Source organism: Ceratotherium simum, chromosome 3 (genome assembly GCF_057802395.1).
Source record: "Ceratotherium simum simum isolate JZ-2026a chromosome 3, ASM5780239v1, whole genome shotgun sequence".
In the NCBI taxonomy this organism is placed as follows: domain Eukaryota; kingdom Metazoa; phylum Chordata; class Mammalia; order Perissodactyla; family Rhinocerotidae; genus Ceratotherium; species Ceratotherium simum.
The window spans coordinates 47,187,472-47,212,594 of NC_141902.1; the positions used below are offsets into that span (position 1 = coordinate 47,187,472).

General features: G+C 40.9%; 1 protein-coding gene across 2 annotated transcripts in view; it reads right to left on the reverse strand.

Moving 5' to 3' along the window:
• Nucleotides 1–2,941: 2,941 nt before the first annotated feature.
• Nucleotides 2,942–25,123, reverse strand: part of LYSMD2 (LysM domain containing 2) — a 28,934-nt gene continuing 6,752 nt past the window's right edge. The window contains exons 1-3 of one of the 2 annotated variants that reach the window (XM_004421585.2): nt 15,374–15,800; nt 4,578–4,906; nt 2,942–3,537 (exon numbers count right to left, since the gene is read on the reverse strand). In XM_004421585.2, coding sequence (XP_004421642.2) covers nt 3,495–3,537; nt 4,578–4,906; nt 15,374–15,646 — 645 coding nt within the window. In that variant the 5' untranslated portion in view covers nt 15,647–15,800 and the 3' untranslated portion in view covers nt 2,942–3,494. Of the gene's footprint in view, nt 3,538–4,577; nt 4,907–15,373; nt 15,801–25,123 lie in introns of those variants that run through there. The other variant, XM_087427263.1, reaches the window with a different exon arrangement.

The window sequence follows — 25,123 nt, forward strand, 5'->3', positions numbered from 1 at the left end:
AAAGTTGTATGTAAGCTGAGAGTTTGTATATAGAATCCTTATTTCCTTATAGATTTATAGTCAGAGATGTGTTGGTTTGGAAAAGCCTGTAACGGGCTGAAGTTAAAACTGAACCTTCTTCCCACTGTCACCCCTTGAAGAATTAGAGGGTTCTGTTTTCAAGGCATGCTGGGTACCAAAGTACCTCATAGAATATGTCTGTTACGAGATGTCATTTTCACTACCAGTTCCCTTTTGGGAGTTAAAATAAATTCATGTTTCCTCAAAGCCTCTAGAGCTTAAAGGATAGCTATCTGCTTTGTTGGCTGTTCCTGCTGGCTCTTTATCATGCCCAATGGCACAAAAAGGAACCTGAAAAATGCACATAGGATTTGCTGGATTTATTAGCAGTTTTCCCCTACTCTTAACACTTTCTATTAGTGAGTTTTCAGACATTGAGCTTAAGAGAGATACCTATGTACTCTCCAAGAAGAAAAATGAGATCATAAACACTACACAAAGCAGGGTAAAAATTTATGCCAGATCTCAGTTATCTAAACTGAATATGATCCAAGCCAAGGTTTCTCAATAGAGAGCAAGATGGCCAGGCAGTAGGGTAGAAATAGAGAAAAATATCATTCCCTTCTCTGTGAACAAAAGCTGGGCGATGAACCTCCCTGGAAGAAAAAGTTAATGAACTTTGGATCCCTGCAATTCCTCTTCCTCAACCAACCACAAACACAGCCCTGGAGACAACACTCAGTGGCCCAAGGTCCTCCTGAAATGTTAATGGGCAATGTTCCCAAACCAAAGAATGCTTTGAAAATGTATTATTCAGTGTAAATTAATTATGCAAATATTTTTCTATATATCTCAGTTAGAAATCATAAAAATTATAATGCTTTGTATATTAGCTGTCACTACTTCAAATGGCCTTCTGTTTCCTGTCTTCAAAGCCCCTACTTGGTATTCACTTTTTGGTGAGGGCTGGGGAACTCAAAGGGAAGCTGTAAGGGGCTGTTTTTCACGGGTAGGAGAGCACTGCTCCTCATCCACATCTCTCTCTATAGTTGCAAATACAAACAAAAACCAAACTGACACACACGCAAACCAAACTCAGTATGTTCTAGAGAAGCCAGTACTCACTGGTGAGCATTGAGAGGGAACTAAAAACACCTGTGCCCAAGCTGCACTTGTCAAAGCACCACGAGTCAGACTGTTTCAACGAGTCATCTTTGATGACAAGACCGACTCCACTGGACCCACATCCTATAGTCCACACAGGCTACTTCTACATCAGAGAGAAAGAACTGGCTGTGACTACAGCATTTTATCTATTTGCTTTTCTATAATTTATCTAAATATCTGTGCAGTATTTTTAAAAATAAGAAATTTACTTAGGGAGTTTATTGTAGCTTTCTGAGCACATTGACATTCATTAGCTCCTATTGATACCCAAGACAAAAGGGAGAGAGATCATCAGTCCTGTTTTAGAAATGAGCAAACTGGTTCACAAAAAGAACGAGAGCACAGGATATGCTCAAACTCGAATGGCCAAGAAGTGGTAAAGCTAGGACCAGAACCTAGGGTTCTTGTCTCTCAGCCCACTCCTCCACAAGGATTCTACATGCGAGGCAGGGACTCAAGTACTCTAGTCAGGACAGTTCAGTTGTGGCCACGACGAATTCAGTCTTTACTAACTTGAAGAAGGGGAGAGATGTTTTGGCTAGAAATTGCTAAGAGAGACCTTAGGCAAAAATAAAATATTCAGAAAAATGTTTTTGAGATTGTGGTCTTAATTTCAAATTTGAGCTTATATCTTTTGGATCAAGTTTTTGGATTTTTGTCTTTTGGATTACTCTCAAATTTCAATTGTTTTATGTGAGACAGCATGATAACTACATTTTTTAGTTACTGGGCCTCCACAGAGGCCTGGGTCTTTGCTTACATACATAACTGTTTCGCTTCCTTTATTTGTTTCTTTTAGTTTTCTCCTCTTCCAACTTACTCCCCATAGTTTAGGTGTAGTGGAAACAAGAAAACAGCAAGCATGATCAAGAGTTCACCCTATATCAAAGATGATAATAACATGAGAAAACATGAGAAATAAAAACACGAGATGTTATTATCATGAGAAAAAACGTGAGAAAAAATAACGAGAAAAAAACAAAACACAAGGGATTATGTACGTTATGAACAAACCAGAAATTCAAGACAAGGCGGACAGCTACTGTTTCCCATTCACGCACCTCTTGGTCAGCCTCAGCGGCTGGATCTGTGAGGTTCTGGGTCTGCAAGTTCTGCTGCCTTAACACCCAAGGGCACTTGTTTCCCACTTAATGGGAGGCCTGGAGGAGCCAAGACGGGGAGGAGAAAATGAGGGGAGAGAAGGGAAACAAAGGTCCATTTTGCCTCACAGATAGCAGACTCCTTTGGGGATGTTCGGGAGGGATAAATACAGGGAATTTTTGTGGAAGCTTAAAGATTTATTTAATCTGGTACTTGAATAGAAATTGAGACCAAAAAATATTTAATTGTAAATAATATATTGCTGCTGTAAGGTTTACTGCTGTAACCTATACGTATAATAAAAGTGAGACAAATTAAATTATGTGAATAAAAACCTAACCCTCAATTCAAATGAGCACAGTGACTCAAAACACTATGAAGTGACTTAATGCAATCTAAACTAGAATTCGCCGATGTGTCAGATCATGGTATTGTTTATTTCTTCTTCTGATCGTATTCCATGTTTTCACTACATCTGACCTGAAACATCAGGTCAAATATTATGAAGATGCAAAGGTTACCAGTAACCATAATTGATTTGCTTTTAGATTACTGACTTTTTTTTCAAAATTGCAATTACAATAATAAAAACCATTAAAATAGAGGAGAAACTGTCAGTTTCAAAAATATAATTTAAAAATCTATTTTATTTTCCCATTTGTTGAAAAAAATTGAAGACAAATATGAAAACATAGTTTATTTTCTCATTCAGACTTTTATAGTTTATTTTTACAAAATAGCAGACAAAATTTGGTTCTTTGTATTGTTACAGAATATGTAACACATATCGAAATATATAATATATATATAGCACTTAAGTTATAAACACATAGCAAAATCAGCATCACTTAAACAGTAACCATGTTTTTCACATAATTAGGATTTCTGAGGAGATAAACATTGTTTTTAGCTTGAATATGTAAATAGTCTTTGATGCTTTATGTCAACTAATGTTTACAAAAGCTAGTCTAAAAACTACCACCACCCACAAAAGTGATGAGCTTTAGGAGACAATTTTGCTATCATGCCATAACAAAGACTTAACATTATAGAAAGCCAGAAGGAGCCGATCACATGAGTGCATTTGCAGTAGGTGGAACTACTTAATTGTGATTTAAAGATGTATGCCACGAGAATCCAAAAGGGATGCTTTTGAATCTTCAGTTGTTGCTTTCCTTATGATCCAACCATCTCTTATCCCAGGTTAGACCGTGCCCCTTGATGATCTAACTGTGATAGAGGGAAGTTGCATAGGGACTTTCTTCATCTCTGAAAAAAAGAAATACAACATAAATCAGTGTTTAAAAACTGTATTCAAAAAACTAGCACATACACTTATTATACAACTTAGTATCCACTTGCCAAAGAAGTGCAGGAGTATATCAACTTACAATATTGTGCATGCCTTGAAAGTTATATGAAATGCATATGCTCATTAAGGTGTACCTTATTGTCTTCATTTTATTGGTATCTCAGTTACTGGAATAAAGAATGGTACTTGTTATATATTTATATTTTATATGACATTTAAATAAAGTATATTAAATTATAAAATGATTATATTCATATTTATACTTGTTTATATGTTTTATATTCCACCTCTTTCTCAAAACAATTTGAGGTGCCTACAACAAAGGGCATACATGTAATAAAAGGAATAAAATACAAATAAAACATCAGGACTAAGGAAAGGAGAAGGATACAAATATATTAACTAAAAGAAATATTATAGTACTGTAGTTGAACTGAGCATCAATTTTAGTTGCAAGCTTCCTGGTAGCCAGGGCAAAAAAGATAACAGTAGGTTGTGCCAATTCTTGGAATCACAACAGAAAAAGGAAACCAACTCTACGGGAAAGAGAAAGGTTTGCCCTAGTACCAAATTAAACAACAAAGAAAAAAGCTCACGTAAGATCTTACGTAGGAAACACTCGGTAACAAATGATGAACAATGTCTTTGACAAGTTTTATGAGGATCAGTATTACAAGTATTCTCTAGGGCATTGCTTCCTTTGAAGGGGTCAACTAGATGTCTCTGCTTGGTTGCTCTCCAGAATGGCTAGCTGGACAGTTATGCTACTAAAGCAAAGAAGCAAATGCTTTATAATAAATAACAGAGACAAAAGCATTGGGACAGATAAAGCCTTATGCAGAATGCAGTAGCTCTGTTTAGACTTCATATACTAAAAATGCCTTTCTGGAATTAAAATATAGTTTTTAAAGCAAAAAAGGAAACGAAAAATTTACCACACAAGGACATCTTAAGAGTAATTTATTCAGCCTCTGACATTTTACCAGCATATTCTTACCTGCTCTCTTCTTTTAGTTTCTTGGCTGCCTGTGTTGATAACTTAATCTGTAAGTCTAGTCTCTGCAGGAAATCTCTGGCTGACACTTCCTCAGCCTGCACAGGCCGAACATCGGATTCTTGAGGACTGGGAGGAGAGAGGTCTTCCCCAGCTGCTACTGGCTCCTCTTCATGAGAAAAACTACCAACAGTTTCATTTTCTGGAGAATCTATTGAGTTAAGTCCATTAAACAACAAAGGCTTGTCTGATATAACTGGGATGTTCAAAGTCTTCTTCAGAAATATACAATCATTGGTAAACAGTTTATTTGCCCTTTTAATCTGCTCCATCTAAAATACAGAAAAGGAAACAGAGTCACATATAAATAAATCCAGAAGTAGGGCTTATTACACAACACAACTAAAAATATTCATGAGCAAAACGTGTACAATGCTTTCTCTGGAATTGAGATTCTTATTTCAGGATTAGCTACCTCCCCAGATATTTCAAGAGATGTCATGAAATTCTGTTTCCAATTTAAAAAAAAATAAAGACTAATTTCCCCTACTATATTATTTCCCCTACACGGCAGCTTTTACCAAGCAGCCTTAAATCTCTGAAGTTAAAAAATGTAGAATTTTTAGCACTTATTTAATAAATTCAATTCTTATTTTAATATTTCGATTATCTGATTAAAAAAAATTACTGGTGCTGTTATTTTACTTATGGAGCGCTTCCTATGTCTCTAGAATTGTGTTTGGTAAATATAATGGATACTGAGGTGGTACAGAGTAAGTACAATGAGAATTTGGAAGAATAGTGTAGACTGGGCTGCAGTCATTAAAAAAGTCCTCTCGGAAAAGGTGGGGTTCTGATTTTGATTCTTTTGACTTTAGATGGGCCTTGAAGAATGTGTAGAAATGGGACAGGGAAGGAAAGGAGGTGGGAGCACTTTACACACAGTATCTCATTTTATCTACCCTATGGAGTAGGTATTTGAAGATCCACTTTACAAACAAAAGAAACAAAACTCATAGAGATTATGTACCATGGAATCATCATACGACTGGCAGATGAAGAAGCTGGAATTTAACACAGGTTTCTATAACTTCAAACTCTTTCATAGCCTGTGGATGCCTCCCCTAAACCACAGAGACGGGGATGTGAGTGGAGGTGAAAGTGAGAATGGAATTTACATACATTATCTCATTTAACCTTCATAACTGTTCCGCAATGTAGATATGATCTCCTTTTCACAAATGAAGAAAAGGAGACTCAAGTGAGTTAAGTGGCACCCCTAAGTCCACAATGCTGGTAAGTGCAGACAGGACGCAAAGTCTGCCGGTGCCAAGCGTGATGGAGAAATGCCTGCTCTTATGTTCATCACACTGTATTATGATAGCTGCAGACTTCTCCACCCAACTACCCTGGGAACTCACACTATGCCAGGCTCTTTACGTGTACTGTGTCACCGAATTTTCTCCATAACACTTTCTTGCGAGTGTGTAACCATGACAGTTTGGTATAATAGCTAAGCACACAGGCTTGGGAATCGGACAGACCTGGTTTCAGATCCCAGCTCCACCAACATGAACTGTCCGAACATGACCTTGTTACTTCTTGCATCGAGCCTGTTTCCTCATGCATAAAAAAGGTATTATTTACCCTTCACGGGCTGTCAGAAGGATTCAATGAGAGTTTACACATATACATGCATAGAGGAGATAGACAGACAGACAGACAGATAGATACATAGATACACAGGGATACAGGATATACATGAAAGAGAAAGAACATTTATCAGAGTGCCTGGCAGTAAATGGTACTTACTATTCTCCATTTTCCAATGAAGAAATTAAGGCATACAAGAGATTACTGATTTGACCAAGTGTATATGACTCTCTAAACGTATGAGCTGGAACTTCTGTCTGACTCTAAAGTCCAATGACCTCAGGATAAAAGTGCACGACTAATGGGACCAAATTATGGGGACCCTTTAACGCCAAATTCATCAGGAGTGAAAAAAATTAGATTTCTACTTCCAAGATCTTGAAAAAGCAATAGTCAAATAAACAGACCCTGTTCCTCCTGCTTTCTAACTATAAGCTGAACCCACACAAAAATGTACATTTAAAACTTTTTCTTTTAAAGATACTACGTTAAAGTACTTTTTGGGGGGGGGCGGTCTTTTGTGTTCTAGTTTCTAGTCAAAGGAGAGAAGGCAAGGGTGAGAGAGAGAACATGAATAGGCAGGTGCATTTTAGAGACAAAATTAAAACCTAAAAATCCTAAGTCTCTCTCATCTAGCTGAGGCTTAGATTTGAGAGACTTAAGTAATGTCAATACTTTATCCATAGCAAGTTCAAGTATATTCTAATCTGCCTTCAGTACTCTGTGTTTTTACCACCTCCTCCATCTCTCCATGGAGAGGGCTTCCAACGGCACTGAGCCCTCTCTGGCTCCAGGGTGAGTATACGACTCACTCCTGCCCTTTGGAGCATTACAGAGCTGTGGCTTTTGTGAGAGGTCACAGTCTCATCTCAGAATCACTCAGAGATGCGAGGAGACTTTTGCTGGGTCGGGAGGGGAAAGGTCCTCTATTTTTTCTGCTGGAAGGAGATGTGCCTGCAGCTGCCGGCAGCCATCCTGCCACCTCATGGAACCTGACAGCAAGGCCAGCTTGGAGGAGAGCAATCCCACTTCTGAATCAAAGCCTGAAGCCAGAACACCCCAGGACTTTTCAGTTTCATGAGCTAATAAATGCCATTTTTCGTTTTTGTGTGTGTGTTTTGTGTTTTGCTTAGGCCAATTTGAGTTAGGTTTTCTGTCACTTGTAAATGAAAGAGCCCTCACTGAAACAGTGCCCTCTGAAATGCTCATTGGCAGGGGCCTACAATTGCTAATAGTCATTGCTTTCTGGGAATGATGATGGAGGACAGAAACAGATGGGAGCACCAGGATCTGATTGCTGAGGCAGGAATGCGAACATCAAATGTAACCTGAATTCCCTCAGGACAGGAACTGTTATTTCTATAGCTCCCCAGGGTCAAACAAAGATCTTATACACACTAGGTGCTTAGGATGGATGGATGGATGGGTGGACGGATGGACGAATTGATACAGGTCAGAGGAACAGGCATAAAAGATGAATCCAGAGAAGTAACCAGAAAGCAGTAGTAAGTTATCTGTTATGTTGATTTTTCTCCCTTTAAGCCCACTCTGACCTCCCAATCCATCCACCACTCTTCTTGAGCCTGTTCTTGAGCCTGCACCACCCAAGCCCCCCTGTCCTTGGAATTCCAGTTGGTATTCCAAAGGAAGGCATCAGCAGAACGACCACACTGTGACTCCCACCGCTGCATCCCTGCAGGGCAGAGTTCCTGCCAAGCAGCCCCTCGTCCAAGGCTTCAGCTCTTATCAGTGTTAGGACACCACTCCTCCCTGGCCCTTCAGGCGCAGGGGAACATCTCCCTGCTGCTGACAGTCTCAGGTGCTTCATCATCCCTTGTTGGTTCCCTTAACCCTGCTCACACCTCTGTAAATGTCCCTTCATTAAACTCTCTTTGGCCACACCCTCTGGGCCCACTATCTGTTTCCTGCCAGGACCCTAATGATATATCTATCATTCAGAGCAAGACAGGCCATCACAGCCAGGCTAGGGGCCAATGACAGGGAGCACAAAACAAAGTGACTGAGTGAAAGGCTGGGTGTGGTCAAGGAGTCCACAGGGAGTGAAGGGCTGGGCTCCCTGGCTCCTGTGCATGCTGTTGTACTACTGATTCACTGAGAGAATTGCCTCTTTAACTGGTCTATGAGCTTCCTGAAGTCAGGGACTGTGCCGTCTCCATCTCAGTATCATCAGCAAGCATTTAAGGTGACGTTGACTCTTATGGTCTATACTCTAAGATGGCACACGAGGTGCCAGCATCAGGGACATCAGGGATGACTCTAAGGACAAGCAGATTGAAGTCTGAAGATGAAAACAGGTAAATGAGTTTAATATAAGGTAGTAGTTGGAAACATGGGCTCTGGGGCCACACTTGCTGGGTTCAAATCCTGGCTTTGCCACTTTCTAATCATTCTCTACATCTGTTTTCTTTTCTGTAAAGTAAGGCTAATATTAGTACCTTCCACAGAATATGATTATCGTGAGGATTAAATTAATTAATTCATATAAAGCATTTAGAACAATGCACAGCACACAGGAAGCACTCAAAAATGTCAGCAACTATTATCATTCAATTTGGTTAAAAGAGAGAAAGCAACAGGTAAGGGCAAATGCTAACCTGTATTCAGCAAACAAGAAGGAAGGAGGTAGGAATTTTCTCCCAATAAAAAATATTTCTCCCACAAAGTAAAACTACATAAAGAGAATTTCATGTAAACGAGCCCAGATGAATAACATTATACATTGCCACTGCCCTGAGGCGTGAGCTTTAAGTTTTTTCAAAAGGTAACTAATTTGCTTCTTTACTTGTTCTCCTTTATAAGCAATGGCTTGAACCAACTGCATAGGCTCCAAAATCTGTTACCTGTAGTAAAGTTCAGGAATGAAACCAGCCATGAAAAAGCCAGAAAAAAAGCATTCCAGCCAGAAGGAACAGCTGCAATGCCCCAGAGCAGGAAAAAATTGTGTGGCTGAAGTGCAGGGAGTAACGAGTAAGCTCCAGGCCACACAGACAGCGCCTTGGATGTCAAGGTAAGGAATCGGATTTTATTTTAAATGCGACAAGAAGCCATTGGGGAGTGAAGGGAGGGGGTGACACGATCTGATTACAGTCAAATATCATTTTGGCAGCTTTGTGGAAAATGGACTGGCAAGAAAGAGGCATTAGTGGAAGAAGAAGCCCAGTTATGGAGGAAACCACAGCAGCACAGATAAGAGATTGTAGATAATCCCAAACAGTAAAATGGTGTTTTAGGAATGCTTTATACTTTTATCTGAACGTATATGGGTCTAATGTTCTGGGACTTCCACCTCGCGTAAAACTAAGAAAAGTCATGATCCAATCCAAGGAAGAGCTGGAAAACTCTACAGCTTTCCCACCTGCCCTCTGTTCAACGTTTCCTAATACCCGATTAATGCTGAGAAGAGATTATGACCTTTTCAAAGTGAGGCAGAACTACTCCCTGTTTCTCGGGGGCGGATAAGTAGGGGGAGGTATAGCCATCAAATGCTTTCATTTCAGAAATCTCTCCAATCAGGACTGAACAGCATGACTCACTGAAATTTACTTCTGGTCACTAAGAAACAGATTACAGAATAATTAAGAAAAAGCTAACAGGATGGCCACAAGGTCGACCATGATGAAATTAGGTAGAACAAGTGCCATCAATAACTTAAAAACAACTTATTTAAAATGACTCTCCTGTAAATACATTTTGTAAAGGTGAATTCACTCTGGTGGGAACTCAAAAAACTTCTCCCCAAAACGTAACTCAACAGCAGCTGCTGGGCATGGCCAAGAACTCTCCCCAAAGGCTACTCTGCTCAGCTCACCTGCCTGCCTGTGACTGTAAAATTCAAAATTTCTTTTCTTCCTCTCCACTCCTTAAAAAAGACAAACTCTTCCAAAAACATTTCAGGATACATAATAACTAACATTTACACAGCACTGTGCAGCTTTCACAATGTATATGAAAATATACACATATAACTCTCATTTGATTATCATTTTACAAAAAAGCAAACAAATATTAAAGGATTCTCTCAAGATCATTTTCCAGTAAGTGCTGGATTCCCTCCCCTCCCCCCCACCCCTACTGTCTCCTGTTAAGTTCTAGGTGTTGGTGGCAATCAGACTCTTCCATTGCCATACGCTAATGGGGAAAAGGATTTATTTCTTCCCCATGCTATCTCAGAAGAATATATGAGATTCCATTTATATGTAATGTCCAGAAAAGGCAAATCTATAGATTTAGAAAGTAGGTTCATGGTTGCTGGGACTAGAGAAGGAAACAGGGAATAAGTGCAATGGGCACAGGGACCGTTTCAGTGTGATGAAACTGTTCTAAAAATGGATTGTGGTGAAGGGTGCACAACTCTGCAAATTTACTAACAGTCCTTGAATTGTACACTTCAGATGGGTGAATTTTGTGGCATGGAAATTATACCTCAATAAAGCTGTTTTTAAATTAAAAATACATGAGAAGATATTAAAACTGCAAACTACTAAAGGCTATTTACCGTACCTCTCACTACAGGTGGCACTAGTTATTTATGGTTCTCTTCCCTTGACCAGCAAGAGTCAAGAATTTCCATCAGCAGCAGGGGCTAAAGTTATAAATATGAAAGATTTACATACACTTACATTTCTAACTCACAACACTTGTTCCTCCTAAAATGACAATCATTTCACCTTTTCTCAGCAAGGTGACTTCTGTTCGGGGAAGTATTAAGAAGCGACTGGGCTTACAGAAAGAGAAAACTCTGGGAATAGAACTGGACAGAGGGGCCGGCCCTGTGGCTTAGCAGTTAAGTGCGCACGCTCTGCTACTGGCAGCCCGGGTTCGGATCCCGGGAGCGCACCGATGCACCGCTTCTCCAGCCATGCTGAGGCCGCGTCCCACATACAGCAACTAGAAGGATGTGCAACTATGACATACAACTATCTACTGGGGCTTTGGCGTAAAAAAAAGGAGGAGGATTGGCAATAGATGTTAGCTCAGAGCTGGTCTTCCTCAGCAAAAAGAGGACAATTAGCATGGATGTTAGCTCAGGGCTGTTCTTCCTCACAAAAAAAAAAAAGAACTGGACAGGAAGTGACTGAGGGCACGGGGGTCAATGTGGCCTCTGGAGAGGGGAGAGGACAGGCAAGTTGCCAGGCGGGGAGCAAAGAGACAAAGAAAAAGTATATGCAAATAATAGATCCCCTCCCTGCCTCCTACCCACTTTCAGTTTCTATACCGTTCTCTGGACGTTTTCCCAGGGTTTCCAAACAAAAAGTTCACAAGGCTGCCTGGAGCTGGTCCGTTTCCTCCAGAGGCTTGAAGCCAACTGAGAGGAGCTAGGATCACTGCAAAAGTCATAGCTAAATCTAGAATACTGGGATAGGGAAGGGGCCTTAATGTCTCAGTGGAGATAAGCAGAGCCAGGGAAATACAGCCCAAGCTAGTTCAAGTTCATGTCTCAGATCTGAACTGTACTTAATAATTCCTCAACTCAGCCCAGTGGTTTCGGTTTCCCAGACCCACTTCCTCAAATGCCTCTTACTCTGCTAGAGATGCTCAAATCTAAACCTCTATTTAATGCAATGTAAAGACCCATTGCTGGTGGAAGAGGAGGAAAGAAGCACGGAGCAGTAGTGGCAGTGGTCTTCTTCTGTAGGTTGGAGAGCCAGCCTCAAATGAAACTTGGCAATTCAAGCCAAGCTGGCTGCACCCCCTCACTCAACCCCTACCCTGGGCCCCATCTTTCAGAGTCTGCTTAACTCCAGGGCCCAGTGATTTCACACCAGTCAGGCTTTCCTGTGTATTAAGTGCACACATGGGTGGAGGGGCCACCACGTGCCAGACTCAGGCCAGGCGCAGAATATACAGAGATGAATCAGACAAGCAATCTGGCTTCTCAAGTAGCTACAAGCTAGCGGAAAGTAGTAGCTGATAAACTCACCATGAACAAAAAGAGGACAGCATGCATTATCTTGTAGCCCCAGCATCTAGCACAGGGCCTCAAACAAACCAAGCTCAATAAAAGTAAATTAAAAAATGACGAATGACAGTTATTAACAACTATGAATGACTTTACAAGGGATGGTGGGAAGGGTCATCAAGATATTTTCTAAGCCACTGGCAGAAGAACTGGGGTCCACCAAGTGTCAGACTTGGCTGGGTTCTTGAACATCCACATTCTTCTTTTCTATAAAGCCTCCTGGATTTATAGAATCCAGGGCCCATCTCTAGGGCAGAGATACTCAAACAAAACAGTAAACAAATAAGCAGAAAATTTATAGCATAAAACCTAGTGCTTTGAGAACAAATAAAGAGGCCACGCTTATAAAACATGAAGATTCCTGGGCTCCTTTTCTGGACATTCTGATCCGGTAGGTTCCAGGTCAGCTAGAGTCCTATGAGTCTGTCCCAGGGCATTCTCCTACCCAGGTAAGCTGAAGGAACACTGATCTATTCTCACATCTTGGGATGTACCCTGTTGCTACAGTTGAGCACCCCTTCACATAATCAGTTTCCAACTTGTCCCCCTGGTAACCCAGGGTTGGCAACCAGGTCTCCATCTTTACCCCTAGTTAGAGTCTCTGTTCTGGGAACCTCCTTGTAGCTAAAATACTACTGGCTCTTCCCAGTCTCCCCCACCAAGGGACTAAAGTCCTCCTGGACATCCAGCTGGGTGGCTGGGGAGCTGCCACTGGCAGACAGGCTTCCCTGAGAGTTCCTGCTCCTCTAAGTAAGACTACAGAGCTGTGCTCTGTTCTGGCCAGACAACGGATGTTAAAGTCAACTGTTTGCCTGGACTGACTCTTTATTTCCAGGTGCACTGCTCTGGGTCTCTCAATCTTCAACATCTCATCACCCACTTCTCTAAAAAATCATTTAAACATGTTATAGATGACCTTGGCAGTCAATATTAGAAACTTAACTCACTCAACTTCTTTCTGTTCAGTCAGGGAAAGAAAAAAACTTTTCTACCTTTTTAGCTTCCACCTAAAATCTCAATTTATATTGAGCAAATCCAATTCATACCTACAGACATTAACTAAAGCAAGAATATCACTTCCCTGTTACAGTAAGTATTATCACTTTCACTGGTTCTATGTAACCAGTGGAAAAGTCTCTAAAAATTTATCAACTAGAGTTCAGGGCCCAAAGTAAATGATATATATGTAATAAACCAGTGGTTCTCAACGAAGAGTGAGTTTCTTCCCAGGGAACATTGGGCAATGTCTGGATAGGGGTGGGGGGTGCTACTGGCATCTAGTAAGCAGAAATCAGAGATGCTCCTAAACATCCTACAATGCACAGTACAGCCTCCCACAACAAAGAAGGATCTAGTCCACAACATCAATAGTGCTGAGGCTGAGAAATCCTCTAATAGACTATTTGTGCCTATAGATTATAGTTTCCAATTCATTATATTTGAGCTTAATATCTTAAAATTAAGTCATTATAAGCGTAATGAAAAATATAATTTATACTCTATTGGAAAGGGGTGAAAGGTTATGAGTAACAGGATGTATATTAAAGAAAACAAGGATTAGAAAGCATTTGATCAAAGCTAGAGAACTGCAGTGAGCGGATGTTTAGGAGCTCTAAGCAACTCAAGTGAAACCGTGGAGGGCAGTGGGTGGCAGAGAGACTGCTGTGGGTAGGGACCAGGGAAATAACACTTCTCCGGATATCATGGATTCCTAGGTGCAGTCACCCTGGCCTAGTAAGTAAGATGCATAGAAACCAGACAGAAGGGACCTTCCTTCTTCAGTAACCAAGAAGCTAAGGGAGCTCTCAATAAGACTAGGATAAATATAAGAGTGGAAATTAAAAGTAATATCTAGAAAAAAGCAAATGCTTTTTCACTGTGCTAATTCAAGCTGTCTCAATGAATAAGCATACTTGGAAAATATCCTTCCTTCTCATCCATCTTTTCATCTGTAAAAAGGAGATTAATTACACCTATCTCCAAGGCTTATTAGGAAATCAAACTGAACGAGAACAAGATGGAACAGGACAAATGCAATGCCTGGCACATAGCAGGCATTCAGCAGAAGGTAGCTACTGATATTTCCCAACTCGGCTTAGCTCTGACTCAAACCAGGCCCCATTAATGCACATTAGAATTGGAGTTCTATGTCCACATTTAGAAACTCCCAAGAGGGCAGAATGGGACTATCCCATGATAATGTCAGTAAAGGCCTGCACAGGAAGATCCCTGCTCTCAAAATGTTTACATGAGAGAAGGACCTGCTAGGTAAACATGTACCAGCTTGAATGTGCAAAATAGATGACTCAGTCTCCGTCATTCAGTGACACGCCAGAAAGAGTTTCACTTTAAGAGAAAGATATAGATAAGATCACCTTTCTTCCCATTGCTGTCTAAGGTGCTTCAGGAAAGAACATTGAAAGCTGATACACAACTCAAAAGTAAAAAGGCCATCACATCGCTCAGAGTTAATTGTAGGTAATTTTAATGAAACAATATGTTCCCTCAGGTTTCCATGTTCTTCCCAGAGGTGTAATGCAATATGCCCAAGACACACACACTTATAAATTTATAATAAACACAGCTCTCCAGCTCACCTAGACCACAGTTCTTGGCTGCTGCTTAGCGACAGGTGTCACATTCACAGTTGCCAGTGAGCCCAGGGGTGTAATTTCACTTCTAAATAAAGCAGCATAATCAATAGAACCAGAACCATCCTGCGGGAAAAACTGTACATTCCTGACTCATCACAGCGCTTGTTTACACAGAAAACAAAATTCTCTGCCCTCAGTTCAGCTTTGAGTAAATATACGGTGGTATGATGGGACTGAAACTTGGGGTGCTGTGGCTCCCCGTGGTGCCAAAGCCCTGGTCCTCTTTGGCCTTCCTCACACGACAGATCTGGTGCGAGTCTGGGCAGGGCACCGGGAACTCGATGCACCTACTTGGCGAGGGAGCCCTGGCGGCCCGCCCCTCTGGCTACGGGACCAGCTTTGGCGATCCTTGCTGTCGCCAGCAGCGCGCGCGGAGCGAGCGCTGGGGGCTGAGCCGCCGGGGGACAGACGGCTGCCTCCTCGACCAGCACTCCTCCGGTGCCCCGCCCCGAGCCATTACCCCTCCCCGCCCCGTGGCCGCCGGCCCGGCCGCGGCGGCGCGCCCAGCTCACCGTGACTCCGTACTTGAGCGCGATGCCCTGCAGCGTGTCGCCGGCGCGGACCCGGTGCTCCACATGGCGCTCGATGCCGCCGGCGCCCAGCGGCGCCCGCACGCTGGCCGTGCTGCCGTACGAGCGGGTCTTGGTGCGGGCCAGGCTCAGCGACAGCTCGGCCTCCTCGGACTCGGAGCCGGAGCGCGAGCGCGGCGGCGGCGAGGGCGCCGAGGGCCGGGGCGCGCGGAGGCCGCCTCCCCGCAGGGCCGGCGCGGGCGAGGAATCCGCCATGGGTCCTGCGGAGGCCGTCAGGTCGGGAAGCTGGCCGAGGGGGCGGTGCCTCGCCGCCGCCGCCGCCGCCGCCTCTGCTTCCTCCTCACAGGGGCTGCGGCCCGCCGTGCTGCGGGGGCGGCGGGCTGCAGGCCGCGGCGGGAAGCTGCGCGCCGGCCATGGCGGGCGCCTGCCTCCTCCGCGTGCCGCCTTCCCGGGGCGCACCTGAAAGGGGAAGGGCGAAACGAGCTCCCGCAGCTGCCTGGCCGACTGCCGCGGCTCCACCCTGCCCTGCCCGCCGGTACCGGGAAGGCCCTACGGTGCCCGGAAGCGGGGACGCGGCCGTGGGGCTACGAGGAGCCCATCCTAAGGCGTTCTCGGCCCGGGTGCAACCCTGCGCCCTGCCGACAGAGCCTGGTTAGAGCCCTGCCGTGACCACAGCAAAACACCCAAGCTTTGCTCAGCCTCCTTTATTGATTCCCTAGCAGGCGCCAGGTTCCTCAGACCTTCAAGCTCTCCCATGCCAAGCGTACTTCCCTTTCCACACCCGATTACCCAGATGACCTCCAAGTCCATGTCACAGAAAACATTAAGACCTTATGAACCACACACAGCTTCTCCAGGCCCAACTCAACAGCCTGGTGGGTCCAGTCCTTTCAACATTACACCAAGAGAGACAGTGTTTCTAAGGCCTGGTGGGTGACCTCAAACTAACCCTCCAGTTGTTTCGGTTTCACTCTTCATTGCACACCAGTGCCAATTTCAGCCCTGGGCTGCCTTGAATGTCTGAGTAGCTAGTCCATTGTCCTGGCTCACTACTTAGAATTTACTATCTGCACCCATCTTTTTTTTTTTTTTTTAATCAGTTTCCTCTTTAATACCCTGAAATCATAACTCCCCAAAGTATAATCATTAAATCCACCAATGACCTCTTATCTGTATTCTTCCTCTGAACACTCTCCTCAACATTCTAGTTTTCGATAGTATTCTATACAGTAGGTGAACATTTACTAGAATCTAGTGCCCGAGTTTCTGTTGTACTCTGGACAGCTCTCCAAGAAGATGTACCCTACAGGCAGGTTAGGAGACTGGAAGTTGAATTCATTGGCTGAAGTTTGAATATGTTGCTGTGCTGGACAGAGGCAAAGAGACTAGCGCTCAGGAGACACAATAAAGGATGGGAGAGGAGCACGTGGTCTCCAAATCACCCTCCCACTCAAAAATTCTTCAATGGCTCCCTGGGGACAACAGAATTAACATAAGTCACACTGGCATTCAAGCTATTATTTCCATTTTTATTATTCATGCTATGGCCATACCCCATCTACAACTCATCCCGTACACTCCACATGCTCCTGCCAAACACAGCCACTTGAACTTGCCCCTCATTCCTACCTTCATGCCTTGCATAAGTTATACCCTCCACCTGTAATGCCACTCTTCCAATACTGTCTACATTTTAAAAAAATTTAAGGCTCATCCCAAATGACACATCCTTCATGAGATCTTTCTTGATTCCTCCCACCTGCTCCCCTCCCCAACTGCCCAATTGTTTTTGTTTCTCCACTGAACTCCAAAGTGGTTTGTACCTCTTGTTTAGCATTAAACTTGTGTTTTGTGTCATGTACTTGTCTTCTCTGCTGTATACATGCTCCTGGGAGGTATAACTAGATCTTACTCATCTTTTTAGCTCCAGCAGTGCCTGGCTTATTGCCTTGAATAAAGCATCAAAAGTGGTTGAATTGAGCTATAGTAAAAAGATCCTGAAAGCTAGATTAGATAATTTAACAAGAGTCTGCCATGCATAAATTCTTGGGTGGTATCCAGTGTGCCCATCCCAGGACCTAAGAGAGAGGCAGAACCCCAGAGTTTAAATATATAGATGAGATTAGATATTACTTCAAAGAGTTTGCAATCTAGTAGTGAGACAGCAAGTAACGTGTCTTCCACTAAGGAAAAGTTTACTGAAGAATTGGAAGTTTTTATTTGAAGATTAATGAACTGGGTTATTGAAGTGTTATTAGGTGTTCTTTGGAAAGGGTTCCATGATCAATTAATTGGGGAAACACTGCAAGCTATATTTCTCCTTTGGAGATTCACAATTCATATTAGAATACTGAAGGCTCTGGAAGTCCTGTAGTAAAGTAGGCTATTGGATTTTTCTTTTTTTTCTTTTTTCAAAGATTTTATTTATTCAGTTTTTTCCCCCCAAAGCCCCAGTAGATAGTTGTATGTCATAGGTTCACATCCTTCTAGTTGCTGTACGTGGGACTCGGCCTCGCGTTGGACGGAGAAGTGGTGCCTCGGGGCGCTCCCGGGATCCGAACCCGGGTCGCCAGCATTAGAGCGCGCGCACTTAACCGCTAAGCCACAGAGCCGGCCCAATTGGATTTTTCTTGACACTGTATTTCCCAAACTCATTTGACTATGGAACTCTTTTGTCCTCAGAATTTCTACAGTTTGGGAAATACTGAATCAAAGCGGGGAAAGACAGACCTAAATAAGGGACCAGGAAGGTGACTTTGAGGAGTTAGAGATTACCAAAAGACAGAACAGTAGGTACCTAAAGTAAGCAGCAGAAAATGAGCCCAGGTAGGAAAAAGGCTAAGTGATCGCTTAATTCCTTTATAAAATGACCCAGGCCTCTGTAAAAGTGAAGGAAAAAAGTTACCACCAACAATGTATAGAGATTCGAAAGCCATCCCTTTCGAGAGCCCTCCCTTATGAGAGCTAATTTCTAAGCTGTCCCTAGTTATCTTCAGTTTCTCCAGCCATAAGAAATCCTGGGTCATAAAACATCTCCATAACAGTTGAAAAAGTGCTCTGAAATAAATCCTACTGAGAATTCTCAGAATTTTCTCCCTGATTCCTTTTTGTGATCTTCACTAGAGTTTTCTCTAGATCTCAGAAATTTATCAGCTTGAATTAATACCTATATGATATTTTATAGTAAGGGTTCTTTGCAAGTTGTTTTCCCCTAGATATATGGGCTATTTCCAAATATCTAATCTTCCTGTGAACTTTATATCTATTTCTCCTTAATCCAAAAAGTAAAAGTTAATATCTACAATTTGTGGCTCATATTGAATTTTTTATATATTTACTTTTCCTTCTTCAATCAGAACTTCAAAATTGGTTTCATGTGTAACTACCTACAACACAGAGCAAACTTTACAATTAATGGTGAAACATTAGAAGCACTTCCTTTGAGGTCAAGAATAAGAAAAGGAAGCCTTCTATTACTGCTTCTACTTCATTTTGTTCTGGAGGTCCTAGCATTAAAGAGGGAGGATGGGGAATGAAGATTGAAAAGAAATAAACTGTCATTTACCAATAACAGATGTTTCTAAAATGATTACAGGCAACACAGATGATGTCTACATTGGAACTCTTCAAACTATTGGAACTGTTCAAACTTCAAAGCTATGAGACACAAGACCAATATGCAATATCGATTGCATCAATCAGAAAATATAACTGTGGAAAAGATGACATTCTAGATATCAAAAAAATATTTAGGAATAGACTTAACAAAAGAGAAGCATACTTTATATGGAAAAATTATAAAATCCTATTGAAGGATATAAAAGAAGATAAAAATAAAAGAAGTATACCATGTTTACGGATGAGAAGACGTAAAATAATGAAAATATAATTTCCTTCCCAAACATTAAAATTCCAACCAAAATCCCTATAGGATTCTTCAAAGGACATGACAAGCTTATCTTAAAATTCATATGGGGGCCGGCCCCATGACGTAGCGGTTAAGTGCACGCACTCTGCTACTGGCGGCCCTGGATCAGATCCCGGGCGCACAGCGAGGCACCGCTTCTCCGGCCATGCTGAGGCCGCGACCCACATATAGCAACTAGAAGGATGTGCAACTATGACATACAACTATCTACTGGGGCTTTGGGGGAAAAAAAAAAAGGAGGAGGATTGGCAATAGATGTTAGCTCAGAGCCGGTCTTCCTCAGCCAAAAGAGTAGGATTAGCACGGATGTAAGCTCAGGGCTGATCTTCCTCACAAAAAAAAAAATTAAAAAAAAAAAATTCATATGGAAGATAAAGGGCTAAGAAAAGCCAAGACATTCCTGACAAAGAAGAATGCAGAAGAGGGACTTACCTTCACAGCCATCAAGACTTATAATAAAGCAATGAGAACTAAACTATTGCAGTACTGATGCTGAGGTAGACAAATATAACAAAGGGACAACAGAGAAAACCCAGAAACAGACCCATACATATCAGAGAAGTTAATCTATGACGGAGGTAGAATTACATTCAATAAATGTTTACTGGCATAATTAGTTATTCATGCATGTGAAAAAAAAATGAAGTTATATCTCTACCTTATACCATATACCCAAATCAATTACAGATTGATTAAAGATATAATTGGGAAAAGCTAATTTTAACTCTTTTAAAATTATGTCTTTATAACTCTGGAATTGCAAAGGATTTCTTAAGCAAGATACCAAAAATATAAACCACAAAGAAAAAAGGCTGATAAATTCTATTTATCAACATTAAAAACTTCTGTGCCTCAAAAGGCAACTTAAAAATTTGAATAGACAACGCATAAAATTGGAAAATACATTTGAATACATATAACTGACAAAGTATTACTATATAGAATATATTAAAATGCCTACAAATTATTAAAAGACAAACACCTACTAGAAAATGGTCAAAAGAGCCGGCCCTCTGGCTTAGCGGTTAAGTGCGCGCACTCTGCTGCTGGCGGCCCGGGGTTTGGATCCAGGGCGCACACAGACGCACCGCTTGTCTGGCCATGCTGAGGCCGTGTCCCACATACAGCAACTAGAAGGATGTACAACTATGACATACAACTATCTACTGGGGCTTTGGGGAAAAAAATAAATAAATAAAAATTATAAAAAAAAAAAAGAAAATGGTCAAAAGATATGAACATGCAATTTACAGGAGATAAGACTCAAATGGCCAATAAACCTAGGGAAAGATGCTCAACCTCACCAGTAAGCAGAAAACTTCCATTGAAAACTATAATTTCATAGGCCTGAGATTAACGAAATTAAAGAACTGGACAATTCTAAGTACTGGTAAGATTGTCAAACAATAGGAATCCTCAACAGTGCTGGTGGCAGTATAAATTGGTGCAATTACTTCAAAGAGCTATGTGACAATATCTAGTAAAGTTGAAGAAATACATTATCTGGAGTTCTGTTCTGGCATAAGTCTAAACTAACATGAAAGTCCTCCTACTAAAAGTATTTACAATTTAGATTAATTTTTTAAAAGAAATTCATAATTAAGCTGGAAATAATAAGAGGGACAGCCTCATGCATCAAAACAAGAGGAACTTGAAAGCTAGAACAGGGCTGGCCCAGTGGCATACTGGTTAAGTTTGGCACCCTCTGCTTTGGCAGCCTGGGGTTCGTGGGTTCCGATCCCGGGGGTGGACCTATACCACTCACCAAGCCATGCTGTGGCGGTGACCCACATACAAAATAGAGGAAGACTGCCACAGACGTTAGCTCAGGGCCAGTCTTCCTCACCAAAAAAAGAAAAGAAAAGCTAGAACCACAAACAATTTGCCTAAACTAATATATAAAGACATAAAAAATCTGAATAGTTCTATCACCTTAAAGAAATTAAATCAGTACTAGCGTCAAAAATCTTGCTACCAAAAAAAATCAGCATCAGAAGATTTTGTTGGAAGATTCTACCAATCTTTCAAGGAACATATCAATCCAATCTTATGTAAACTCTTTCAGAGAACAGAAGTAGCAGGAACAATCCCCAACTCAGTCCATGGTATAACCATACATCCAATCTCATAAACATCATGCTATAACCATGACCAAAACCAACTGAGGAAGGTACAAAAAGGAAAATTATGGACTTATCTCACTCATGAACATGGATATAAGAATCTTAAAATATTAAGTCAAATCTAGCAGTGCATACAAAAGATAATCATGAACAAGATGACTTTATCCCAGAAATTCAAGGGTGCTTTAATATTAAAATATTAATAACTTAAATGACAGAATAGATAGAACCAAGGAATGAATCTAATAAAGGATGAGCAAGACTTTTTTAGCAAAAAACATTTAACTTTACTAAAAGACATTAAAGAAGACTTAAATAAAAAAGCTAAGCCATGTTCATGGACAAGAAGACTCAACATGATAAAAAAATGTAATACTTGGGGCTGGCCCAGTGGCATAGCAGTTAAGTTCACACGTTCCACTTCGGCGGGCCAGGGTTCTCCGCTTCAGATCCTGGGCGTGGACCTACTCACCACTGATCAAGCCATGCTGAGGCAGATAGAAGAACTAGAAGGACCTACAACTAGGATACATAACTATGTACTGGGGCTTTGGGGAGAAAAGAGAAAAAGAGGAAGATTGGTAACAGATGTTAGCTCAGGGCCAATCTTCCTCAAAAATAATAATAATAATAATAATACTCTACAAATTGATCTATATATTCTATGCAACAGCAATTAATATCCCAATATGGGTTTGCAAAAAACATAACAAGCTAATTCTAAAGTAGACATGGAAAAGCAAAGACCCACAGAATAAGATACTTCTGAAGAATAAGGAAAGGAAAATTGCCCTACCAGATATCAAGAATTACTATGAAGCTCTAATAGTTAGGACAGAGTGATATTGAGGCTGGGAGAACAAGGGGTAAGAATACTGCACCCAGAAACAGAATCACAAATGTATGAGCAATTCATCTATGACAAAGGTGGCATCACAGATCACTGGGGAATGATCTATGAAATACATGATGTCAGGACGATCGGTTATCCACATGGTAGGATCCCTACTTCCTACCATACACAAAAGTTAACTTCAGATGGGTTACAGACTTAAACGTGAAAGATAAAACTTTACAGCTTTTAGAAGAATATATAGAAAAATATCTTTATGACCTCAGGATAAGAAAGGACTTCTGTAGTAAGACAAAAAAGGCAATACTCATAAAAGAAAAAATTGATAAGCATGACAACATTAAAATTAAGAACTTCTGCTAACAAAAAGATACCTTACAGAAAATGAAAAGACAAATTAGAAACTAAGAAAAGAAACAAGTGTCCCAGGAACCAAAAATATTTAAATAAAATATTTGAATTATCCCTCATTATCCAAACTCTAGCTAATTTTGATATAAAAATCAGGAACCAAATAGATTCTGAAAACTAGATTTTCTTAATTATTTGAACTCTGGCTATCTGAATTCAGGAGCTGCATAAATTCTGGCAGCAAAGAATGTTTTATTTGCAATATATACAACCAACAAAAGATTAATATCTAGAATATTGAAAGAGCTAATTCCTACACAAAAATAAGAAAAAGACAAATAATTCAGTGACATAACTAGAATTGTAAAGAAGAAAAACTCTTAGTGGTAAATAAACATATGAAAAGATATTCAACCTCATTAATAATCAGAAAAATTCACATTAAGACCACAAAGTGACCATTTTACACTCATGAGATTGGCAAAAATTAAGAAGTTTGGCAAGACCAGTTATAGGTGAAGATAGGAACTAAGACTGCTAGGAGGAGTACAATTTGATACAACCACTTTGAAACACACTCTGCCATTATCTTGCAAAACTGTGCCTGTGTATTCCCTACAAACCAGAAATTCCAGTACTAGAGACTGTATGTGCCCTCTTGAAAATCTAGTACCTATACACCAGAAGACATTTGTGAGAAGGTACATAGCATCATTTAGAATAACAAAAAACTGGAAACAATCATTCATCAACAGCAGAATAGATAAGCAAATTGTGCTATAATTATATAATTGCATATTTTAACAGCCTTATTGAGAAATAATTCACACACCATAACAACTCATCCATTTAAAGTACGCAATTCAAGTTTTTTGCATATTTATATTAATTAGTTTTTAAAATTATGGTAAAACATATATATAACATAAAATTAAAACCACTTTAACCATTTTTAAGTATACAATTTAGTGGCATTAATTACATTCGTAATGTCCTACAGCCATCACCACCGTCTATTTCCAAAACTTTTTCATCACTCCAAACAGAAACTGTAACCACTAAGCAATAACTCCCCATTCCTGCCTCCCCCAACCCCTGGTAACCTCTAATCTACCTTCTGTCTCTATGAATTTGCCTATTCTAGACATTTTGTATAAGTACAAACATACAGCATTTGTCCTTTTGTGTCTGGCTTATTTCACTCAGCATAATGTCCTCCAGGTTCATCCATGTTGTAGCATGTATCAGAACTTCAACCTTTTTTTGTGTGTGTGAGGAAGATCAGCCCTGAGCTAACATCCGATGCCAATCCTCCTCTTTTTTTTTTTTTTTTGGCTGAGGAAGATTGGCCCTGTGCCGAGATCCGTGCCCATCTTCCTCCACTTTATACGGGACGCCGCCACAGCATGGCTTGACAAGCGGTGCTTCAGTGCGCGCCCAGGATCTGAACTTGCGAACCCCAGGCCACTGCAGCAGAGTATGCGCACCCAACCACTTGCACCACTGGGCTGACCGCTTCATTTCTTTTTATGGTTGAATCATATTTCACTGTGTGGATATGTCACATTTTGTTTCTCCATTCACCTGTTGATGGACACTTGGGCTGTTTCCACCTTTTGACTATTGGAAATAATGCTGCAATAAACATTGGCGTATAAGTATCTGTTCGAGTTCTTGCTTTCAGTTTCTTTGCGTAGATACTACCTAGGAGTGGAATTTCTGGGTTATATGCTAATTCTATGTTTAGCTTTTTGAGGAACCACCAAACCATTTTCCATAGCAGCTGCACCATTTTATATTCCCACTGGCAATGTACAAGTGTTCCAATTTCTCCACATCTTTGCCAACAAATATTTTTTCCCAGTCTATGGCTTGCCTTTTCATTCTTTTAACAGTGTCTTTCTCAGAGCAGAAGTCTTCAGCTTTAATAAAGTCCAACTTATCAATTTTTTCTTTCATGGATCATGCTTTTGGTGTTGTATCTAAAAAGTCAATGCCAAATCCAAAGTCACCCAGATTTTCTCCTATGTTATCTTCTAGAAGTTTTATAGTTTTGTCTTCGCATTTAGGTCTCTGATTCAGCTTGAGTTAATTTCTGTGAACAGTGAAAAGTCTGTGTTTAGATTCATTCTTTTGCATGTGGATGTCCAGTTGTTTCAGCACCATTTGTTGAAAAGACTATCCTTTCTCCATTGAATTTTCTTTGTCAAAGATAAGTTAGCTATATTTGTGTGAGTCTATTTCTGGGCTCTCTACTCTGTTCCATTGATCTACTTGTCTATTACTTCATCAATACCACACTGTCTTGATTACTGAAGTTTTATAGTAAGTCTTGAAGTTAGGTAGTGTAAGTTCTCTGACTCTGTTTTTCTTCTTCAGTATTATATTGGCTATTCTGGCTCTTGTGCCCTTCCATATAAACTTTGGAATCAGTTTCTTGATATCTACAAAATAACTTGCTGGGATTTTGTTTGGCA